Source organism: Gavia stellata, chromosome 21 (assembly GCF_030936135.1).
Source record: "Gavia stellata isolate bGavSte3 chromosome 21, bGavSte3.hap2, whole genome shotgun sequence".
NCBI classification, from domain to species: domain Eukaryota; kingdom Metazoa; phylum Chordata; class Aves; order Gaviiformes; family Gaviidae; genus Gavia; species Gavia stellata.
In genome coordinates, this window is record NC_082614.1 from 15,285,987 (window position 1) to 15,309,334 (window position 23,348).

A 23,348-nucleotide genomic window follows, 5' to 3' on the forward strand; every position below is an offset into this window, starting at 1 on the left:
GATGTGGTCCCTTCTGGTCCTTCAGCTTGAGAGGAGGAGTGCAGGACTGCTGCTGGCTCCCCATTGCCGGGGCCATGCACCCCAAAACTCGCCCTTCAGATGCAGCAGCACGCCAAGCCCCGAGCAGGGACGGCGAGCGCATCCTGTCGAGGTGCGGGCACACACGTACTAGTCCTCCCTTCTGTGCATTAGCAGAGGAAACGCTGCCTTGTATGAATTTACATATGACTTGGCAAAATGTATGTTTGTGTCATTTCTGCAAGAGCAGCAGCCGGCTCTGCTGCTTACACATTGTGGCGGTAATAGAGGTGCTTGAGTTATAGTGAAACTTATTTCATTTTACAGCTCCTACAGCGTTAACAGATGTACAGGCGTCTGATCCAATCATGCAGCAAGAGATTTTGGGGCCAGTTCTTCCAGTTTTGACAGTGTGTAAGCTAGGAGCAGCCATACATTTTACAAACAAGAATAAACGACCCTTAGCAACATATGTCTGTGCTGGCAGCTCCAACGTAATCATAAATAAGGAACCCTGCTAGGCAGGAATGTGGCTGGGCTCTGCATACGGTCAGTACGGACAAAGCAGCTGCCTTCCTCCCATTATATTAATGAGGTGCAGGCACTGGAATCCCTATGCTGTGCGGCTGGATTAGCTGGGTGGGGACAAAGGACTTGGAAAAACAAATGCTAACCCAGAGCAACGGAGCTTTATTTGTTTTAAAGCCTGTGTTTCATTTTAGTGACACTTCACTCCTGCCCGCTGTCTTGCCAGGCCCTCCAGCATTCCTGCGTGCTGCTCCGTGATCGTTAGTGGATGCCGGCTTGGCCACGCTAGAACTTCTTCATTGAACTTGGTGCACAAGGTCCCTGCTTCAGCCCCAATGTCCCCACCACCACTGGGCTCTGCTCCTGGCCCAGTGCGGAGGGTGCACTGGGGTCTGAGGACCCGAGCCTTGCCGCAGCTTAATGGCCAGCAGCTCCCCTGTGTGCCTTGGGGCCAGCGTTCAGGACAGAAAGGTCCCTTCTATACAGCCGACTGCTGTACGACGAGGTGGTGAAGCAGAGGACAAACACTGCACCCTGTGAACTCTCAAAGGGCCGAGCGTGGTCCTGGCAGAGCTCTGCTCTGCTGAGCTGCTGCAGCCCCCGAGGCTGGGACCGTGCTCAGCCCGATCTCTGCTCACTCCTAAATTCAAGCCCTGGCCCGCTCTGCTTAACTGAAACACCAGGGTCACCCCAGGCACCAGCCTCCCTCTGCTTCAGCCCCACAGCAACAATTGCACAGATGCCTTTGGGTAGAAGGGGGGAGCTGGAAGCTGGGCGCACCCTAATAAATTTAATCTCTACATCATGCTAAAGTGTAGTAGCTAAATTTATTTCTCCTCGCAATCAAAACAATACTAGCTTTGGTCCCAAAACGAGTGAGATTTCTTCCCCCCAGCTGGAAAAAAAAGAAAATACTATAAATCCATCCTGGAGCTGATTTATATAGCATTCATGAAGAATTTATATTGCAAAGAATTTTATTCAATTAAACTTGAAAAGCCTCTAGATTCTTAAGGTTCAATAGTGATCACTGAGACAGAGCTATCATAAAACTGGATGGCCTGTCTGGAGCAGGCATTGAGAAAATGTCTGATGTGACACTGGAGCTGACGGTACAGTCCAAATCAAGAGCATTTGTCACTGGGATGTTACAGGCGAAGGCTTGGAAAGTTACTCTGTGACAAATGTACATTAACAATACTCATGAAATACCTGTTTAAAAAAAAAAAAGCGAGTAATGAGACAGTGGTATCTATTAGCGTTGGGCATTCTTCACTCTGATTAAAAAGTTAACACAAAAGCCAGAGACTCTTTTGGGAAGCAAGTTTAAGGTTGTTTCTACTTAAATAATTGAAGAGGGGAAGCTGCATGACTGACTTAAAAGCTCCCACCACTGCAAGCGGCACCCTTAGCGCAGGACAAGCACTCTTGACGTGTGTAATCACCTCACCGCCCACAGGTTTCTGTGACGCTCCTCCGTACGAGGAGGGAAAGACTTAAACCACCATCTCTGACGTGCATTCTTCCCAATTATATTTCCAAGCTGAAAGTGGCTTGGACCTAACTGTAAAACTGTAATTGCCTGTATTCTCTGTGCAGCAAGGCGTTAACTCCTGCAGCTGGCCGTAATGCGCTTGTTCACGCAGAGTACGTTTTTTGGCAGTTTTCAGTCCATCAGGAAGCTGGAACAGAGGATGTCTTCAACAGAGAAGTACTGCGATCTGCTATGCTATCGTGATGTTTGCGGCCAGATTCTCCAAGCTGTAGGACATGCTCCAATCTACTCTGCTGAGGGCTCCGTGACAGTGGCGCTCCTGAGGTCAGTGCGGATATTAAGGTGTGTGAGACACGAACCCCGTTAGGTTTTAGCCCCTCTCTTCCAGCTCTAGCTGTCAGCTGAGGAGGCGCCAGGCCCCTGCTACTCATGACAACCCCTTAACCTGCAAACGTAGTGACTTGAGTGGTCCCCGTAGATAGATGCTACAACTAAACAAGGGCTCTGCTCCTTCAGCCAGTACCTGCAGCCAGGGGGGGATGCTGTGACCAAACTGAGACCAAATTCTGTGCGCTCAGAGGGGCAGCTCCGTGTGGAGTTAACCCCAGCTACCTAAACAGAGCTTAGAATCATAGAATCATCTTGCCTGCATGTGACCTGTAGGATTCAGCCCTTCCTCCTTTAATCCCTCTATCCTGCGTGAGCCCCATTCCTGGCAGAGGATGCACTGGATTGTCAGCATGGAGACATTCTTCACATGCATCATGAGAGACAGTCAGACCCGAAGAATTCCTAGTGTGTTCCTGTAAATCTACACAGCTCAGCTTCAGCCAGGGCTGATGGATTGAAAGAAACCTAAAAAAGAAAAGCACGCTGGGCTCAGTATTAAAATGTGACAGTTAAGGGCCCTTTGGTACAAGTAAATCACATTTATTATTTCAAAGCTTGTGGACAGAGTTCCTGAACCTCTACACAGTTGCTGTTCTGTACGAGCATTATGGCTTAACAAAGAGAAGCTGACTGCTTTCTCTTTTTCATTCCTCAGAGTCCTGTTAAAGCCTTTCCACAGCACCTGCCACTGCCCAGGGAAATGGAGACATCTCCAGAAATCAGCTGTAGTTCTTTGAAGTCTCCTGCCTCAACTCCAACCCAGGGCAAACAGTAACTCTGATGCCATCACCGCTGTGTTACACCAAGGGATATCTGGACAAGGCCCAGTGAACAGAACAGCTGTGTTCCTCACAGTATTTATGAACAAGGTCCAAGTTATTTAAGCTGGAAGTTCTGGGCAGCTCACATATCCAATCCAGGCTTGTTCTCTTTCCCTTCCTCGATGGCGGAAAGCAGTCTGTTGGATTTAGCTTCCCATGACCAAGGAAACAAACATTCCAGCTCCCAGTTATGGTTCAGGCTTTATGTATATTTTCTCTTCCTTCCCTTCCTTCATTGCAGCGTAACGTGCCAAAACAAAGAGATAGTCACTCAGTCTGGAAACCAAGGGAAAAGCAGTGAAACTACTTCTCACACCAGGTGCATTTGTATCCAGCAACACAAAACTACACAGCAAAGCACATTTGATTACAGCGCAAGAACAGCAGGTAAAGGAAGGCAAAGAGAGACCACACAAGAAGCGCTTTCCAAAATGGCTTTAAATAAGAAAGTTAAGTGACTGCTCCCTCAGCACCCCAGCAAGCATCTGCAAACACACAGGCCTTGCAATAATACTTTTTTAACAAGCTGCTTGTTGAAACTTCAAAGATCTTATTCTAGGAGGGAAGCTTCTTAAGGTAAAACCCCACGGTTTTATCCCAAGACTAAGGGAACAACCCCAGGCATACTTCAGTCGTACCGAGTAAGGGATTTATTTTTTTTACCTGTTTAAATATTTGGCCACGTTTGGATCTGCTTCCCCTGCTTGTACTAAAGGAACCACGCTAGAAAAAGAAAAGGAAAATTTTAGTGTATTTAATTTTCTAGCTCTGAATGCACTAAGGACTGCCATTTGCTGGAGCACCAACCTTCACACCCCAACCCCACCTGGAGTCCCTGCTCTAACTCCCCACAGCACGTGTGAACACTGTTTACTTCCCCAGAGGAATCTGGGGTGGCTAAATGATGCAGCTAATTTTTGTAACTGTTCTGGAGGACTGCAGCTCCACTCCTCTGAAGGATACTCCTCAGTGGGTATCACTGAACGATGACAGCAGTTGCAGGATCATTATCCTTTTCTGCTGGTAAACAGGAACCCTTCTTTTGTTGAAGGAACAGAGCTGTTCCTTGCCTCCTGACTGGTGTACAGCCCTCTTTCTAGCCTTCTTTTGACAAGAAGCCACTGACTGTGATGTTAGTTTTTTGAAGATCACGCTGCTCCAGTGTATCTTGTCAGAGCAGCAATCCTCACAGCAGAGGATTGTCTTCCTGCACATCAGTGGCTTCAGTGAAGAACCCCCAGCACCTCAGAACTGCTGATGAGCAGGTTCAGGCTAACACAAGAGACTTCCCGTGGAAGTGATTTACATAAAGAGCAGACAAGAGTTTCCTTCTACGGACCTTACCAGGGGAGTTTTCATCTCCAGTAGAGAAGTGGGACAAGATAGGTGTGGGCAGCAACATCTTAAGCACTAAAAGCTTCCCTGGATCTCACGCCTGCCGGTGCCCCAGCTTTCCCGTTTGCTAGCCTACAAAATACGTTTAGCAAACCAGATACGAGCCGAACACATAGCTGCATCTCAACATAAACCTGTCTGTTCTTTCTGAAGTTCTTAGCTCAGATAACCCAGTTCAGGGGAGGGAAGAGAGACCTGCTTTTTGCTGACTGCACGCCTGGAATTTGACTAATACAAACATATGAAGCTTGACTGAAGCTCTAGCCGAGTGCAATACAGCTATGGTTGATTGCTCCGACTGCAACGATTTTCTATCATTGTAGCATTCTCATCACCTTTTATCAATTTTATTCTGTTACACTACAGCCAACACTCACCACCTTTCAGCTCTGCGGCAGACAGCTCGGGAAAAATGGAGAGCAGCACTGCTTTTACCTCCTGACTGAAACAACAATGAAACAGCGCATCAATGTCTGCTAACAACAGATATAGCCATCCACCTTACTGTGTAACTGCAGCAAAGTTTATCACATCTCACACACACGTGCAACTGAACCCTATGTTACGGCTAGGCAACTGGGAAGAGAAACCTGAACGCAGTAGGATGTGGAAATTTAACTCAAGCGGGTCCTCCTCTCTGCTTTTCTTTTGGTGTTTGTCCATGCAAATAACGGCCTCACAACCTGTTTTCCCATGGCAAGTGGTAGAGCAGATTTACCCTAACAAAGCGAGCCTTCTCCAGCCAGCGAGAGGCATAAGCTGTACCTACTGGCAAGATGAAAGTTCGGAGTGGAGGAAGCTGCTCTGAGTAACTGTCAATCCACTGCTCCAGCTCCAGAACTGGCTTCTCACTGAAAGATGTTCGTTCTACAGAAGGACAAGAAGAATCAACTAAAAGAAACGCAGAAGTGATTCAGTCTACAGATAGAGCTCTACTTTCATGTTTCTTGGATCAGTAAGTCCCAAGAAAGCATCCCAAAAAAATCCTCCTGCTAGAGCAGGGCTGGCTCCCCATTCAGCAGCCATGGCTGAGTGTCAGTGTTGGGGCAGCGCCCGAGGCCAGCTTACATCGCTTGAGTCACACAAATGCAGCAGCTTGTGGGACTGTGCGTGACTTCATTCAGCACCCAGACACGCATGGCGGAGCAGCCCTTGGGCAGCTGTAACTCCCACATACCCGAACAGCCTCCCCAGCGCCAGTCTAGAAGGACAGCTGTGATTCAAGAACCGTTATCCCAGGAAAGGAACTGTGGGGCTTACTTAAGTGAGCCTCCCTGGCTGAGGAGAGAGGCGTCGCGATGTTGGAGCCCACATCCTGCAGCATACACTGGACCTAGATGTGGCAATGAGGACAAAAATAAGAAGCGCTTTCATTAACCAGCCTTTGATGCTCTGGTACAACTGCAGCAAGCTCTGGGAGACGACAGCTGGTTGTGCTGATTAAAGAAGATCCTACCCTTGTTGTTCATCATCCCCCAGCCTGCTGGCAGGGGGGATCAGATAAGTGCTCCCTAATTGCTTTATGAGAAGCCAGATTAGCGCATGTACTTGTTTTCACTGGCACATTAAACCACCCCGGCTGACTTTGCAGAAAGCAGACTGGGGAGTGCTCACATAATCCCCTTGCTGGTAGGACACTGAACCAGTAACCTCTGGAAGAAAGGCAGTGACAAACAGCTGCAGACAGCGCTGGCTTGATGTCACGTCCGCTTCCAAGAGGGGCATCTCTCCACAGCCCGGGATACTTGCGAGGCAGTCTGGTAAAGCTTTTTAAAATCCCTCATTAGCTCCTTCTGTGTTCTTGTGCACAGCGAAGCCCATTAGCAAAACTCACAGACTACCACCACGGCGGGGCCTGTCTCCCGCCATCGTGCCCACATGGTTGCTTTGCCGCGATTTCAAATCTGAGGCTATGTGACGACGAGACTTGTTCCATAACCGTGTGCAGGTCTGAATAAATCTAGAGATACGTTTGTCTGCCCATAACTAATCACTTGATCTACACCTTTCCTTCTTGGTTAAAGAAATGCATTTCTTGGAGAGTAACCAAGGGTCAGAGTCTTAAGTATTTATTTATTTTAATACTAAATTTATTAAATTCCTGTGTGTCAGTGGGAGCACTGTGTCTAAAACTAAAAAGTTTAAGAATACATTTCAATAGTGCAGATGTAGTGACTGCACGGGGTGAGGATTATCATTAATACTCACTTTGTGAAGTTGTTCAACAAACGTGTGACCCTTTTCACTGCTAAATTCACCAGCAAGCCTAGGTTAAAAAAAAAAAAAACTGAGTTATCTATAAATTAAAACATTACCACGATTGTGCATGTATGTTTTTCCATATGAAAAACACAGAATTTGGACACTCCTGGCTGTTTGTCGGTGCAACCCTCCGGAGAAATTCGGTCCGCAGCGTATCCCCTTCCCTCCTGCTGGGCGGTGGGGCTGGGAGAGCAGTTCTTAACGGAAGAGGACGCCCAGAAGACCCCCACAGACGGGGGCTGGGGCGGTGTCGCCAGGCCTCAGTGCATGTGCAGGGCCCGGGTCCGGCCTGCCCAGGGCCCGAGCCCCCCGGGCCGGCGGCGAGCTCCCCCGAGGGCACGGCCACCCCGGCAGGAGACGGCCGGGCCCCCGCCGCCCCTCTGCCCGGCAGCAGGAGAGGGTCCCGGGGCAGGGGGTTACCCGATGGCCGAGCTCAGTTCGTCCGTGGCTCCCAGAGCTTCGAAGATCCGGTCGGCCTTCGGCCTCCGCTCCCCGGTGAAGGTGCTGGAGAAGCCTTTGGAAAAGGCCCGGGGGAGGCGCTCAGAGGCCGGGCCCGGCGCAGCGGAGCCCCGGGGGCCGGGCCGGGCTCTGCCCCGCGCTCCCTTGGTGCCCCTCCCGCTGCCCCCGGGCACTACCTGCGTCTCCCGTCCTCGTGTAGATCCTCGGGGCCCGGTCGCTGCGGGGGCCGCCGTCGGGGGGGCCGCCGTCGGGGCTGCGGAGGCACAGGCCGTGAGAGGGGGCGCCGAGCCCTACCCCGCCCGGCCCCCGGCCCCATCCCCGCGCTCACCTGCCCGCCCCGCTCCGCTGCCGCCAGCCCGCCGCCCCCAGCGGCCCCCGCAGGCCCCGGCCCGCCGCCGCCGCTCGCCGCAGCATCCCTCCCGGCCGCCGTAGCCGCCGGCCGCCGCCCCCTGACCCTCCGCGGCCGCCGTCCCTCCCTTCGCCCACGCGCGCTGTCACCCCAGCGCCGCACCACTCCGCACCGCCGCCTTCCGATTGGCCTTCCCGAGGTCCCGCCCCCGCAAGTGTCCTGTCTATTGGCTGGAGAGCAAGGAGGGCGGGGCAGAGCGTGGCTCCTATTGGTGAGCGGGGCTGTCAATCCGCGCGGCTGGAGTTGGGCATCTGAGGCGGCGGTGGCGGCGCGGGACCCCCGAGAGGCCGCGTCCTGCCGCGGGGCCGGCGGGAGATGTGGGAGCGGAGCCTGGTGCTGTCCGCCCCCGGGAAGGTGATCCTCCACGGGGAGCACGCCGTGGTGCACGGCAAGGTAAGGAGCCTGCCGCCGCCGGGGGCTCCCGGGGCTCCGGCCCGGCTCCCATCGCCTCTCCTGAAACCGCTTCTCCTGGCCCGCAGGTGGCCTTGGCCGTGGCGCTGGACCTGAGGACCTTCCTCCGCCTGCGGCCCTGCGGTGAGGGCAGGGTCTGCGTCCGCCTGCCCGCCGTCGGCGTCGTCAGGAGCTGGGACACCCCCCGCCTCCAGGCCCTGCGGAGGGGCTTTGCAGGCAAGCGCTGGGCGGAGGAAACCGCTGCCCGGGCGTCGTGTGGGGCTCTCGGCCCTGCTCGGTGCCTTCTGCCCGGCGACTGCGCTGGGACCCCGCAGGGTTATTTGTTCCCCCTGCAGAGTATTGCTGGGCCTCGTTGCCTCTGCAGAGTATTGCTGGGCCTCGTTGCCTCTGCAGAGTATTGCTGGGCCTCGTTGCCTCTGCAGAGTATTGCTGGGCCTCGTTGCCTCTGACCACGCTCAGTGCGTGTTTAACTAAGGTGTCCCCGCACGCTCCCAGCTCAGGCACCCACACTCTGCGTGCCTCTTGTGACCTGCCTCATGCTCTACTATCCGCGAGTGGCCCTTGCCATGGCTGTGTCCTCCTGTTCCAGGTTCCCAGTGGCTTGTTCTAGTGCTGCTGTCGCTCAGGCAGTGCTGTAATACATACAGGAGCCAGCCAGGGACCATGTCCAGGCGTGGTACTGAAGGGGGGCCAGAAAGGAGTCTCTCTGAAGCTGGTCTGAGTTGAGGGCCCTTGGGGAAGGCAGGGATATGGGGCCTGTTTTCCTGCTTCTCTGCCCCATGCCAGCCCTCACTGGCATTTCTGCAGCATCTTGTACTGGCTGGAGTCCCTGACTGGTGGTTGGGCCATTTCCCTCCAGAGGACCTGGTGTTAACTCCTGTGACCCTCGTAAGCACGTTTGCTTAGCAGAAAGCAGAACAAAGTCCGCTGAGTCAGAGCATTGGTAACCTCTCTTAGCAGTGACCAAAAATTCCCTTACACTGATGCATGCTCCTGGCCATTTGGAGTCCAGGCTCATATGAAACGCATCAGAATGTCCATGCTCTTCAAGAAAGAGTTTGTGACTTGCCAAGTTCTACGTAATGGTGGATGGGCACACTGGAAAGTGTAGGCAAGGAGACAGTTGCTGTAATACAACGCAGGTGTGGAAACACTGGGTTTTCAGAGTGGCTGGTGGAGATTTTTGCTTTTATTTTATCATGAGTTCTCTGGTAGAAAGTTTGTAGGTGAAACCTGAAATTGGCTCAGTCTGTTTCTGCCTGCTATAACAGGAAGTGTTGTTCTTGTAAATACTGCTTTCAAGTTTAACGATTCCCTGGTTTCTAAGCATTTAAATTCTCCCCGCTTGCTTCCATAGCTGACTTTGATGAATCTAAGGCTCCTAGCATAGAACAGCTGGATACACTGAAAGAGTTTGCTGGAATCGCTGCCGGAGCCTCAGCTCCCGAGAGCCTTGCTACTCTTGCCTTTCTGTATATGTGCCTGGCTATTTCGGCTAAGTATGGGTAAGGCTATCTTCCTGCCCTAAAATAAATATGCTGTTTTGAGTGTTGTTCACCGTTAATTGCTTCTACAAGGTCACAGGAAGAAACCAAATCTTTGAGTCAAAATAAGAAATTACAAGGAATCTCACTTCATTTAGGTTCTGAGCACCTCAGGAGACACTCTTCAGAGCTGAACTGTGGTGGGTGGGGTGCCCCAAGCAGCCGGGCTGGGAAGCATCTGCTCTCATTTAGGCACCTAGCTTTGAGGTGCTTAAGTCAGAGCAGTTCGTCCCACCCTTCCTGCACAGTCTACAGCAGCAGAGACAGACGTCCCTCCCTCCCACCAGCAGCTCAAGTCATCCTGGGTTTGGGTAGAAAAACTGCTCCAGAAACGAGCTGTGAATTCATTGTCTGAGTTAATTCTGATCCCTCTGTGGGCTGAGTCTCCCTAAAAATACGAGAACTTGGGGTAACGGCAGCTCAGGGCTGTTCTAGTTTCTGAACTTGACCAACACTGTTGATGATATCAGTGTAAGTTACTGGACAGGTACTCAGGGCAATGTCTGATGCAGCACTGCTTGCTGTTTTAAACCAAGTCAGAACCTGACTTCAATATTCATAGCAAAGGAATCAAAGGTTAAAGAATTATGATGTGTAGCTGCATCGTGTTTTGCTTTGCAGTCTCTGAGTTGCTTGGTGATAGCACTGGGGCTGTCATCAGCCAGCTCTGAAAACATCAGATCATAGTTCATGTCACTCACCAACCAATGAAAAGCTCCTGGGTTTGATGTTCGGGTCTGTAACGCAACCCGGACACGTTCAGTGGAGAAAAGGGCATGTGGGCACGGATACGTCTGTATTTAATCTTCCCCATCAGCTTGTCACTCCAGTGGGACGTAACTATGCAGTTAGGGATTGGGGTATTTAGGCTTTATTTAGAAATATGTTTAAAATCATGTTTACAACAATCTTTGAAGGGTCTCTTTATGGCGCTACTTGAGTATTTAGTTACTAAGTGCCCCTGCTAGCAGCTTGACAAGCTGTGCTAATCATAGATCCAATTCAGCAAGGCTTTGTTCTAGTACAATGGCTTAGCAAGGCTACTCAGCTGTGCGAACTGAGCACTCGTGAAGCCCGCGTGTGTCGGATGCGTATGCATGTGCTGATGTTGCCAGTTTTCAACCAGCTTTTCCTGTGATCAGTCCTAATTGGCATCTTTTGCCTTTGAAATGTTGTCTCGAGATGGAATTCAGGGTCGTTGTGTTACATCCTGTGTGTTTGTGTTTCAGAGATGTACCGAGTGTGGACATACTGGTGTGGTCTGAGCTGCCCACTGGAGCTGGGCTGGGTTCAAGTGCCGCCTATGCTGTTTGCTTGGCCGCAGCCCTGCTGACGGCGTGCGGAGCCATCTCATGCCCTCTGAAGGAGGGAGAGTTCACAGCCAGGTAACGCATCGGGGAAGCCTCTCCGCTTTGGATGCACAGCCCAGGGCAGCTGTGCTCTCTGTGCCCCTGTCTTCCCTTTTACCTGCACAAATTCTGGCACTGGCACCTCTCCTGGTCTCTCTGGCCAAATCCTGGGCTGCGGCTGTGGCCACAGCAGCGGCACCCTGAGCCCAACTCCTTTCTCTTCATCTCCTGTTGCTGCCCTGTGTTCCCAGCGGCAGAGACGTAGCCTGCCCCAGGGCGCTGACCTGTGAATCACGTGTTTACCATTTGCTTCTCCTCATAAAAGCAACTGGATGCATAGACCTGGTAAAACTTGCATCATTTCCCTTGTCTAGTGTAAGATATATATATACTAAAAAAAAAGAAAAAAAGCTTTGTTTTGCCAGGCAAATAAAACACACACTTTAATGTGGTGGATTTCTTTTTTTTTAACCTCTATTTCCTCTCTGTCCCTGAGCATCTCTCCAGTTTGAGTCCTCAAGGAGTCGAGGATCCTTTCTGGTTTTTCTGCATTTTCACATGAATATTTTTCTGCATGTGGTACATTTCCTTCTGATCTCCTGCCTGAGTTTCCCCTTTATCAGTGGCTTGTGAAAAGGAGTTTCTTTCCTTCTGCCCTTGGGTTGCTTTCCCTTGGAGTTCAGTCTTGAAAAACGGGTCTGCTCCGCTGTGTGTCTGAGGAGGCTCTGTTTAAAGATGCATATCACAGCTGGAGCAGCAGAACCCTCTATTGTGCGCTTGGTGCCAGGTGCAACCTTTTGTGGTTGGCTTCTGTGGATTTGTGTGGGACTGAAAGTGAGACAGCAAGAGGGGGTGACTGTGTTCTGCTTCAAAACCAGTGTTTGCAGCCTGACCCAGAAACACGTTCCTGGAGCAGAGCAGTTTGTACGCCGTGCTCAGGCAAATCTCCCAAATAGTCACACGGCATGCGAAATGAAAGGCCAGTTCCAAACCAGTCAGCAAGCAGCGAGAATGTCTTCATTCCCTGCTCGCACATCTTAACTCCAGCTTGAATACAGCGTAATTTTTTTTTCTTCCAGCTGGCATGCAGAGGGGTAAGTGAGAGATGGGGGTGTCAGACTTCAGAAGGTTTTTGCTTAACGTCGCAAGAAAAGAACAGCGTGATATAATGACTCCTGTGTAGAGAAGAATCGCAGCCTCTCAAAGAGGATTAAAAACAAGTGGTTTACAGCAAACTGCGCTTCTATTTTGAGTAGTGGTGGTGTGAGCTGTTTTCCTGAATGCTTCACAGATTAAATATTGGCAAGTGAAATGAAAGGTGTGTGGAGATGGATAAAGACATTCAGCTGAGGCCCAGGGAAGTGGGGAGTTAAAGGAAGCAGTTTCCAGATAGCAGGTGGCTCTCAATTTCTGCCTTGCCTTAGCAGTGGTCAGTGACTGTTCCCATTATTTCACGTAAGACTGTGTGATGCTTGTCCAAAATCCATGTTTGTGCCTCTGCTCCATCACCTAATACCTGTTCTGGGCCCCGTATTCTAAAAATCTGTCGAATGCACGTTCCCGCTGCACCAAACAGCAGCTCTGATCTCTGCAGAGCATCACTGATGCTGGGATATCTGATACCGCCATGTGTTAGGCCATTTGAACAGTGGCTTGGGATGTGTGCTGTGTGCCTGGGCTGCACAGCAGGCAGCGTTGTGTTCCAGGGGAGGGTCAGAGATGTGTATTTGTGTGCCTGTGCGAGTCTAAGTGTGTTACAGCAGGGTGCAGGAGGGCTAGCTGGCTCCCTGTGGGTGTCAGAGTTCCCTTGGGGTGCCAGGGTTTGAGACAGTCCTTTGGCATGGAGTGAGTGAGTGGGTTTGAAATAGGCTGGTGACTTCTGAAGGTGGTTGTGTGGGTGCATGCCTTGCAGAAGCAGGCCCAGAGCAGTGGGGTTTTGAGAGGCACTGGGAGAGAAATCACTGTGGTGGAATTGCGGTGAAGTTGCAGCCAGCAACTGCTTTGTAACTGGCAGCTCTGCTTTGCTTTTTGTATTGCTACAGCCCATTAATTAGTATGTTCGGTCAGGGGCCTTGATCCTTGCTGAGTCTGACCCAGCACCAAACTCTTCGTGCCAGCGTTTAAACTCTCAAAGCGCTTACCAATTTATGTGACTGCTTTTAAGACAACAGAAAGACCTCTTTTCGTGTTTTTAGCATAACACCTTCTGGATCTGCATTTGGTTCCCTTCTGTGCTCTAAGTGCCAGCACCCAGTGCAGCTTGAAGTGTTAGGAGTTAATCCCTAAAAATCAAAGTCTTTGCTGGAGATAGTAAATCAGTTCTAACTACACCTTTTGGCCCAATTTGTGAGGCTTCTGCAGCTGAACAGCAGGCAATTAGAGGCTGAAGTTGCACGTGTGAAATGCAACTTTTACTATTCTCTTCTCACATCGTGCCTTCTGCATCTATAAATACACCATCCTGCCTGGTGGTGAGAAGGATCTCAGGCCAAGATGTGTGGTAACACGCAGCGTCGGGGAGGTGGGGATGTGTCTGGACTTGCATTCAGTTAAATTTGATCTTCGCTAGGCTGGGGCTAGGATCTTCTCCCTGAATCTGCTCCCTCCCTCGCCGCTGGCCTGCAGCGGGAGCGCTGGGTAGTGCTTGTGCCCTCCGTGCTGTCTCTGTCCGTGGAGCAGCGCCAGTTCCCCTCACGGGGCTGGATGTCTTCTACGTGCTGCCGTGCAGAAAAGTGCCGAGTGCCAGTTAGGCGCTGTAAACAGCGATGCCTGCTCTCTGCTGAAAGAATGCAGTGCACAGAGGGAATTTGCGGAGCTGGGGCTTCCCAAAGCAACTGGGTGCTTTGTATGATTCCTGCTGCTTTTGTATCTCCTGCAGCCTCTGGTGCTTCTCCCTGTCACTCCGCACGTGCTGGTTTCGGTTGTGTATCGGAGTCATTTTCTTGCCTTTCAGGTGGCCAGAAGAAGAGCTGACTTTGATTAACAGCTGGGCCTTCCAGGGGGAGCGGGTGATCCATGGCAATCCCTCGGGTGTGGATAATGCTGTCGGTACCTGGGGTATGTGTGTGTTTGCTGCTCCCTGGCACTGAATGTGGGTGCTGAGGAGAGGCTGATGGGGTGGCAGACGTGTTTCCATTCTCTGCTGCAGAGTGTGCATCAGCTGTGGGAAGGTGGTGAGCAGATGCCACAAGTTGCATTTCTGCAGATGGTAAGACTTGGTTGGTGTTGCTGCAGGGACACTGGATGGAGCAGGTTGCCTCACTACACTGAGGTACAGCAAAGGGACCAGAAACTCCCAGATTCAGGTCCCTGTTTTGATCCGAGTAGAGGGAATCCTTCCCTGTCTTGGTTTGCCCCATCCGTAAGCTGGGACGGGAGCCAGCTGGGGTGTTGGGGACTCGCTGCAGTAACACCAGAGGTCTGCGTCCCCCAGGCAAGGGCCGTGGGGCAGAGACCCTGTTGCAAATGACTGATACTTAAACATTCTGGCATGAACAAAGAAACCTAATCCTGTCCCAGGGATAATGCAGTAGAAAATGCAGTTGGACAGCTGTCATTTAGTTTCAATTAGCAGAAACTTCCAAGTGGTTTGGAAGTGGTGTTGGAGACTTTTAATAATCTATCTAATGAGACCTAATCACAGTGCCTCTGTAAAAGTAGGAGCCAAGTGAGACATTCCTTCTGGACAATGAAATTCCATGCTGAAGGACGGCTGCTGACATGAGTGCACACGTTCAGTCCAGTTTGAAACCTGCATGCTTGGCTCTGCCCCAGGGAGTCACTGTTTGATTCTTTTTTTCAGTAAAGCTTTAATGCTGGCCAAACTCTTTGCCTTTTAAAAAATATTTAATGTGATCCCGAAGTAGAGGAGAGCAAAGGGAAAGGCATTGGGTTAACTACGTCTGGCCAGACCCTCTCATTAAGTCAGCAGGGTTAGGCAGATTCGTGCTGTCTGAGAACATGGTTCATTTAGCTAGTGTTTCTTGCAATTACTGTCATATGCTCTGGGTGAGGTTCTAAAGATGAAAGGCCTTCTGTCTCTTGCGACACTGTGTTATCTCTCGACTCGCTGTGTACTGAGACAATGCATGTATTTTACTTTAGGTGGAGCCCTGAGATACCAATCAGGAAAAATCACACCATTAAAGAGGTAATATTTGAGTTTAAAAATAACATTTACATACAGTGGGTGGAATACGTCAAAGACGCACTGGGTGGATCTCGTAGGGTATGAGATTGATGGGAGATCGCTAACAGCATGGCGGAAGGGCTTTGTAGCCAGATTTTGCCATGGGTGTGGGTAGCTTGAGTGTTGTCTTGGTTTGAGGTGGACGGGAACAATGAAATGTTTGGTCATTATCTGACATTAGATGAACACAGCACAAAGGATCAATATTAATTTCATGGCATTATGGGCAGCAGGAACAGATCTGCTCCTGGCAGCAAATGACATTGCAAGGAGGGGGAACTTTTTGCTTACCTGGTGGTAGGACTGTGTGGAAAACCAAGCTGCAGAGACAAATCCAGGTCCTGCATGTTCCCTCTGCCTCCTGCCAATGAAGTATAATCTGACTCCATTAAAATCTTCCACAGTGCATGAAATTGCTCTATTAGCAGTTAATGGCTACTGCTGGCTAGTCTCGCAGATAGTATTTCAAAGGAAAAATTTTGCTTGAAAAACATGGATTTCAGTAAATACATTACAGTCCTATTTGTAGCGCTTGTACAGTTGTTCTTGTATTGAAGAGGAACAAGCCTGAACCCAGCCAGCACTTAAGCACCTGCTTAACTTTTTTAAAGCTAATGGGACTCCTTATCTTGGGTGTCTTGCTCAAATAGGCCTTTTGAGGCAGAACGAACTGTAGCTGTCTGGGCCATGGGAGCTGCCAGGGGGCTGTGAAGAAAAGAGGCAAGGAGATGTCTCTTGTTGCTTCCAGGGTGCCAACACTGAGGATCTTGCTGACCAACACAAAAGTCCCTCGAAGCACCAAGGTCCTGGTGGCTGGTGTCAAAGAGAAGATCCTGAAGGTGCAGCACCTGCATGGTCACGGGGATGGAGATGTGTGCTGGGGCAGGGTGGGGAGACAAACCTCACGAGCTCAGATCTCCTTGTGCGGGACTGCAGGTCTCGTAGGGATCTCTTGGGAGATCCCTCCTGTGGTCGCTGCATTCCTAACTGCTGCTAGCTCTTCCTCCAGTTTCTGCAGGTGGGAGCAACTTACCACTGCCCTGCTCTGCAGGGAGGGTTTCTGTGAATCAGTAGCTCTGAGTGGGGTGAGGAACTGTCCGGCTCAAAGAGTCTGGGGCTGGTTTTATCACAGTGGTATTAGAAGACTAGCGAGCAGTCTTCTCACATCTTGCCTTCCCCCCTTCTCAGTTCCCTGCTATAATGAACCCGGTGCTGGACTCCATCGATGCAATTTCTCAGGAGTGCCAAAGTGTTCTGGAAGCGATGCCTGCAAATCCATCACCGGAGTATTACCCTGTGCTGGAGGTAAGGGGCTCGTTCGCCAGTATTTTTAGACACTGTTACTGTTGAACATCAAAATGTCATTTAAAGAACATTAGGTCTAAGAAAAAATTTGATAGCAGGAAATGTTCAGTTCTGAGTGAAACCATGGTCTGTGTGTGCTGCTTTTAATGCCCTTCCTGGAGCCAAGGGACAGAAAATGCTGCTGGTGTCTCTCCACAGCAGCGCACAGGGAGGGAGGGAGTGGGCCTGGTGCTTTGTGGACCTGTAGCTCTGGAGGTTTTGTTTCCCTTTGCTAAGAAATGTGGAGTGAGTTCAGGCCGAGACGCTGCCTCCCGGCACCGCGGGCCAGCCACGCTCGTTCTGGCAGTCGCTGCCTCTGAAGCAACTGCTTTGTCATTGCCAAGGCTGGAGCGAAGAGCAGAGAGCCCAGCAGCCACTGGTTTGTGATAGACTGGTTACGAGCCAGCTCCCATTGCTCTGCGCTCATCCTGGCTCCAGCGAATAACAGACAGAGTTGTGCCCAGAGCTGACCTGACGTTGATGCATGAGGTGCATACAAAGATCTGTGTTTGTCTTGGCTTTGTTCGAAGTAGGAGAGGCTGCTGTGGTGGGGGGAAACATGCTTCCAAGTGGAAGAAGTTTTTTGCAGTGCTGAGAGTGTTGTAATACTGATTCACACATCCATGGGGTGAGGATGTGCGGCAGTGTCCCAGCTGAGGCAAACCTGGCCTGGCCCTGGGTGCCAAGTGGCTTGGATGGTCAAGAACCATTTGGTACCAGCGGTGCAGTTCCTTGTTGGCATCTGGATCCCTCCCCTTGGCTCTCTGGTGAGGACCTCTGCTTGTCCTTGCTCTCGCTGGCAGGTTGTCCCCTCCACAGCCGTGAGCGTGCTCCGGAGGTGCAGGAGGGGGCTCTGGGGTGGGACAGAGAGCCGCTGGCCCAGCCCGACCTGTGGCAGCAGTGTAGGGCCACTCTGTTAGCAGATGGTTGGTACAGCCTTCTCCTCTTTGCTTCAGGCTGTGTTGCACCTCACTGCGCATGGGTGAGCTGCTGCTGGGACTGCAGCAAGCATGGGAGGGTCTCCCATGGGATTCATAGCAAAGTCCTTCTGCTCCCTTCGCACCAAGAGGGTGTGGTGGGTTTCTGTACCCATCAGGGTGGGCTGAGCTGGCAGGGCTGGGGGAGATCTGGCGTCTGCAGCGCAACTTCAGACAGCTCCTCTCCACCTTAATGCCACATTGCTCAGGCTGTCTGAAGTATTGGGGGATGAGGAAGAGGAGGGCTAATTTGAAGTGTTCTTTGAGATCCTCACATGAAAGATGCCAAAGCAGCCTTGTACGCAATGCTCAGGAAGCAGCACTGCAGTGAGCGGGTTTCTGTCTCGAATCTGTTGCTTTGTCTTGTGCTTGAATTGCCCACAGAGGCACAGTTGATTATATGCAGCATATATATATTTGGCTGTTTCTGAAATGTGCAGTTCTGGACAGCATTGTGTTTGAACCATCGAACTAGTCTACTGTGTCATTCTATCCTACCGTGTCTAGCTGTCATCCAATTCCTGGCAGATTTTGGATCGGGAGATGACAGGTGTCTTGGATCATCATAGACAGTGCTGTGCCCTCGCTCAGGCATATAAAGAGGCCTCTAGATGGACGTCTGTCCAACCCAGCACAGAACTTGATATATGCGCTCTGCATGCGACTGGCTAATTCATCTCCCCGCATTTGTTTAAACGCAGTACAGAAATGGTCTGGAGGGGCGGAGAGGGATTATTTCTGCATTGTCCCCTCCTGTGTGGTGTTGGCAGGAGACCCATGCGGAGCTGAGGGCGGGTGATATGACTGACACCTGCCACGCTGCAGCGTGGCTCCCGCTGCTCCCTGGGCGCAGCATCCCTCCCGGCTCACCATGAGCTGTGGGCAGGGAGGTGCTTGGCGGCACTGCCTGGAGGAGGGAGCACGGGGCTCCTCTTAAGGAGCCTCTCTGGGGCTGGTCCCGTCTCAGCTGGCTCCCTGCTTGGGGCACCCTCTGGGACAGAGATGGGAACAGCCACCACGCGCTGGGAAGATGTTCGAGGCGTGGTGTCAGACCAGCATTGTCGAGAACGAGCTTCTTCCACTGATGGTGCTGATGAGCTGAGAGGGCACTGCCGTGCTTGGGGGCCTGTTGTCCGTTCCTGGCTGTGCTCCAGGCTTGCTCTGAGTGCAGGCCAAGCCTCTCCCTCTGTTCCTTAATTCCTCACCTCTAGTACTGGGAGGAGAGAAGGTGTAACTCCCACCTCTGTGAGTTGTTGTCCATCACTTGGGCCATTTGGACTTCACTGCATGGCAGCTTTCTCCAGGAGCAGCAGGGTTTGTGGCTGGCTGGGACAGCGTGGCAGGGATGCTCTTGCAGCGCACCAGAGCGGGGCAGCTCTGCTTGGAGGGTGGTCTTGCTTGGAGAGTGGCTTGCGCTGCTCTCCCCTGAAGGGAGGACCCTCTCGACCCCACTCGTGCTGGGTGCCAGATTCCCAGCACGGCACTGGTGAGAGGCCCCTTGGCTAGCAGCCCAGGCCCTGCCCGCGAGGAGGGAGAAATGCAGCACAACGCAAACAAGGGGAGGTAACTCCACGTCGCCTCTCCAGCAATGCTGTTTCGGACTTGGCTGTGTCAGAAGTCCCCTGTATTTAGTTATGCTGGATGGATTGCAGAGCAGGGCAGGGTGACAGCCAGGAATGAAAGATGCTGGCTTAGTGCCCTTCCCACGGCCAGCAAGGGGGCTTGCACAGTCTCCTGCTCAACACTCGTGTGACAGGGCAGAGGTGAAGCAGTCGGGAGGCATCAGGAAGCTCTGATTTAGCACCTGAAATAAATGCCTGCTGGCAGCTTGCAATGATCAGGATTTTCTCTGTCCTCCCTGAGCGAGGAGGTCTAGAAGCTGTTGTACCACTGTCACTGTGGTGGGCAGTAGCAGCACAAATCAGAGCCCTGAGCAGCGCAGGGCTCAGACTCTGGCCTCAACCTTGCTGCCCTATGCTGCCAGGCCCCAAGACATGCTGGTGGCCAAACTCCCTGCAGAAATGAGATGGCTGCGTAGGGGTGGCTGGGGAGGCAGGGCAGCTCCCCTGCACCTCACTGGGGAGGCAGCCGTGGCTGTGAAGAGCCTCTGTCACCATGTGTGTTCATCTCATGTGTGTGCGGTTGCTTTTAGGAACTCTTTGATATAAATCAACACCACTTAAACGTGATTGGAGTCGGCCATCCCTCCCTGGACAGGCTGTGCCAGGTGACGGCGTCCCACGGCCTGCGTAGCAAGCTGACCGGGGCTGGCGGGGGCGGCTGTGGCATCACCCTGCTGAGACCAGGTCAGTAACCCTCTGCTTGCCCTGGGCATTCTTCCCCCGTTTCACACGGCCCTGCCGGTGGGGTCAGGTTTGGAAGCCGAGGGATACGACGCTAGCCTTCGTATGGCTGTGGTGGGATGTGAAGCCATGTTACGGGTGTGGGATGGTATCTGGCAGAGCCGCCTGGCAGTGTGGTTTGCAGTGTTTCATACAGGGGCGATTCAGCGCGTTCATTTATGTGTGTCAGATCTTCAGGGCATTGGCCCTGCTCCCGGGGGCATGTCTTTAAACGTGCGATGGCCCGTTTCAGTCTCCCTGCGGTGGCCTAGCTGACTAACTGGCTGCTCTTGCCTTCCTCTTGGCAGACACCTCCCCGCTGGCGGTGGAAGCAGCCAAGCAAGACTTATGTGCCTGTGGATTTGAATGCTGGGAGACAAATATCGGGGCCCCCGGAGTGACCCTGCACTCCTCCTCATCTTTAAACGCCGAAGTGCTGCACGCGCTCTCCGAGAGTTAGTCTTGCCAGAGGCAGAAGCTTGAGCTCTTGGCACCGTGTCCTCGGAGCGATAGCTGTGCGTGCCCTGATGCCTGGAAACTTCTCTCCCGCTCTCCTGTGTGGCTGTGGGCCTCTAGACGCGGGTGCGGAGCCAGTTTTGGGCCTGGTGTCACTGGGAGTGGGAGCTACGATGGGGACCTGGGAGCAACTGCTTACACTTGGGCTAGGTGCGAGTTTGACCCAGGCTCTCAAAATCCTGTTTTGAATTTACTTACTCAACTGCTGTGCTAATCCCAAGGGGCAGGAGGAGAGGGTCTTGGCTGAATTCCAGCGTGAATAATGACACTTGGCTTGGTTCTGCTGCTTCAGATGCATGTGGTGTCTCTTCTTTCTCCCCTGGCGTCCTGCGAGGGCGGGCAGCGAGGCTGGCAAGGTGGATGTGCGGAGCGCTTTGATTTGACGTTTTTGGGTGAAAAGCGTCTTGGCAGCTCAGGGCTTGACACTCAGGTCTCCATTTCTCCTGGACTGCAATTCACGGTGGAGAGGAAACCTTTAAATACAGCTCTTACTGCTACTAATTAAAAGTTGGATAATTAAAATGAAAGAACAGCACAATTCTAATGAAATTAGCATTGTTTTCACTCTTTCCCATACTCTCAGCCTAGGCTGATAAGCAGGGTCCCGTAGCCAGGCTCTGGTTTCTGTTCACATGCTCGAGGTCTGGTTCAAACAGCAACTGTCACCTGCAAGGAGGGTGCCTAACGGCAAGGGAAGTCTTAACATTTCTACTTGCGGTAGCTGTTCTGGGATCTCTCACACTTCAATCTTAAATGAGTATGTCCTTGACCCTGCCTGTTGTGTTGGGTGTGTGAAACATGCCACTGCCGGGGCAGGGGGAGATGGGGTGGAGGGGGACAGTGACAGAGCAAACAGATTTGGTTTAGTTGGAAGTAATTGGTTTTAAGTAGGAAAAAAAAAACCACCTCCTCAAAAGCTGACCATAATTTGCAATTGGCAAACTATAAAACCTAAATGCATTTAAGCTTATTACGCAACTTTAAATGCAGTTTTTACTTCTGAAATTTTAATGAATTGTACCACAGAACTAAAGGGAATTGGCAGGTAAGTGTCTGAAGCCGGAGTATCTTGAAGTAATAAGCTGACTTTTAGTGGCTGTGGTCTCTTCTGTACCTGCCAAAAAGATTTTATCATTGTTCTGTTTGTCTGGGTTTTTTTAAGTGTAGCTCTGTTCAAGAATCGCTTCATTCAAAGCTCAGTAATAAAGCAGCACAGGGTGGGGGGGCGTGCCTTCCTCTTCTAGGGCAGGAATAAAAAAAAAATCAAGTAGAGGAGTTGAGATGTATTAGCTCTAAAATCCAGGTGTCATGATGACCAGCTTTAGTTCACTGATCAGACGTAAAACTGTCTCTGGTTTTAATAAATTGATGGGGTTTTATGTGCAAAGTGTTCTTTGATAATTATGCTGGATACAAAAGGAAAAAAGTACCTTACACTGCTTCAATAAAAACAGGTTTCAGATGCTGGGTTTCTACATGTCTAATTACAATTCCAATTTGCATCCAAGAACGGCTTTACACTAATCACAAGTCAGAAAGCCTGATAAATAATTTACCATTTGCTAATACAGTGTAATCAATGTGAGTATCTGGAAGCGTGTTGACTCTCTAACCGCTTAAATGTGTCTGTAGTTTCTCCTGGTTAGCACAAAGAAATGCCAAATTCAGCGCGAAGAAACTTCGCTTCAAAACAACATGTCTGGGGCTGATCCTCATTAGCTGCTTTCCTTGGAAGACGGCCTCGCAGTCACAGTACGAATGCTGGAGGAGTACAGAGGAAAAGAATGGCATAAAAATTTTGATTTGCTGGTTTAAATAATAATTAAAATTGGTGATTTAAATAGACCAGCTGACCAACTCGGCTCAGTGTGGGGCCTCCTGTTACCATCCCACTGAGCCGCCCATGTCCTTCACTGAACGTGAAGTGGAGCATGTTGAGTCTGCTGTCCCTGCTTCGGTTTTCATCTCCTAGCCCTGGCAGGGCAGTAGCGGGAGGCCTCGGCTCTACCCAAACACACGCCGCAGGATCCCCCAACCTGCGACACTTCTGCCTGCAGACTTTCAGCCTTCTCTTGCCAACCTCTGGTTCATTTGTGGGTGTGATGGAGGCACAGAAGTGATGCGGAGAAGGATGGTGGCTGAGCCTGGCAGCTGAGACGTGTGAGTGATCTGAATTGTGGTGGGGTACAGCATTGCGGCACGCTTGGTGGGTACAAGCTCCCCTTCCCGGGAAGGCTCTGGCTACCTCCGGAGGTTTCCTCCAGCCTCCGCTTGTCCCACGCCGCTCCCTGCCAGAGCAGAGGTGGGAGATGTTCCCCGGCTGAGTGAGGGTTCGTGGCAGCAACTGCCCCATCCTGGTGCAGGTGGGCAGAGGGTGACCCTGGGCTGGGGTCTGGGAGACACCGCTGCGGGCAGGGCCCTGCTCTGTGCTGCCCAGGGTGACGTGGGCAGCAGGAGCACTGCTGGGCAGGATGCTGCCCGCCCCGGGGCTTTGCCCGAGCCGGGCTCTGCCTTCCCTGTGCTGTGGGGACTGGAACTGCCAAAGTCAGCAGCTGGAGCCAGTCCCCATGTGTTGGAAGTAAGCATGGATTTTGCATCCATCTGCGAGCATGGGAGTGCCCACTCCCTCCTTTCTGTATTCCTCCCTTCCTGGCTCCACCAGAGCCTTCGCAGGGGCCTCACTACAACCACCGTGATAACCTGAGGGACATCTGGCACATACCTGACCCCAATTTTGGCACGGGAATCGCCTCTTGGTTGCACCAGCTTGCAACCACCTCCTGTGATTCCTTGAGCTTCGCATACCTGCTTTGCCGCCGCGGGCAGCAGGAGCGGCTGCTCCCCCAGGACTCTCATGCCCCGCGGGGGCACGGTGGGTGCAGAAGGAGGCACAGCCCTG

At 51.8% G+C, this 23,348-nt stretch overlaps 2 protein-coding genes across 5 annotated transcripts; one reads left to right on the forward strand and one right to left on the reverse strand.

Annotated features, from left to right (window-relative positions):
- Positions 1 to 1,866: 1,866 nt before the first annotated feature.
- On the reverse strand, positions 1,867 to 7,684 carry MMAB (metabolism of cobalamin associated B). Its single transcript, XM_059827932.1, has 9 exons — positions 7,668 to 7,684; positions 7,545 to 7,621; positions 7,330 to 7,423; positions 6,856 to 6,913; positions 5,908 to 5,980; positions 5,417 to 5,514; positions 5,025 to 5,089; positions 3,916 to 3,975; positions 1,867 to 3,528 (listed from the first exon to the last, which is right to left on the reverse strand). Exons 1-9 carry the CDS (start codon positions 7,682 to 7,684, stop codon positions 3,441 to 3,443), a joined length of 630 nt encoding a protein of 209 aa, XP_059683915.1. The 3' UTR covers positions 1,867 to 3,440.
- A 390-nt stretch (positions 7,685 to 8,074) lies between these two features.
- On the forward strand, positions 8,075 to 21,276 carry MVK (mevalonate kinase). 4 transcript variants are annotated; one of them, XM_059827541.1, is made up of 10 exons: positions 8,075 to 8,170; positions 8,257 to 8,427; positions 9,566 to 9,693; positions 10,962 to 11,117; positions 14,035 to 14,138; positions 15,186 to 15,231; positions 16,019 to 16,109; positions 16,459 to 16,575; positions 19,744 to 19,897; positions 20,242 to 21,276. In XM_059827541.1, the coding sequence occupies exons 1-10, from the start codon at positions 8,093 to 8,095 to the stop codon at positions 20,391 to 20,393; spliced, it is 1,197 nt and encodes a 398-aa protein (XP_059683524.1). In that variant the 5' UTR covers positions 8,075 to 8,092; the 3' UTR covers positions 20,394 to 21,276. The 4 variants fall into 4 exon arrangements, with proteins under 4 accessions (XP_059683524.1, XP_059683523.1, XP_059683525.1 ...); XM_059827540.1 differs by having other exon boundaries at positions 8,257 to 8,410; positions 9,546 to 9,693; XM_059827542.1 differs by having other exon boundaries at positions 8,257 to 8,404; positions 9,546 to 9,693.
- The last annotated feature ends 2,072 nt before the right edge of the window (positions 21,277 to 23,348 follow it).

What these genes read in the sequence shown, in the direction of transcription:
- MVK (XM_059827540.1), top strand. Translation starts at nt 8,093, where the DNA reads ATGTGGGAGCGGAGCCTGGTGCTGTCCGCCCCCGGGAAGGTGATCCTC. An exon ending in ACGCCGTGGTGCACGGCAAG is followed by an intron (nt 8,171 to 8,256) that starts GTAAGGAGCCTG and finishes CCTGGCCCGCAG; the next exon opens with GTGGCCTTGGCCGTGGCGCT. An exon ending in TAATGCTGTCGGTACCTGGG is followed by an intron (nt 14,139 to 15,185) that starts GTATGTGTGTGT and finishes ATTTTACTTTAG; the next exon opens with GTGGAGCCCTGAGATACCAA.
- MMAB (XM_059827932.1), bottom strand. An exon ending in TGCCGCAGAGCTGAAAGGTG is followed by an intron (nt 3,976 to 5,024) that starts GTGAGTGTTGGC and finishes TTCTTTTTCTAG; the next exon opens with CGTGGTTCCTTTAGTACAAG. An exon ending in GTGGCCAAATATTTAAACAG is followed by an intron (nt 3,529 to 3,915) that starts GTAAAAAAAATA and finishes CTTGGTTTCCAG; the next exon opens with ACTGAGTGACTATCTCTTTG.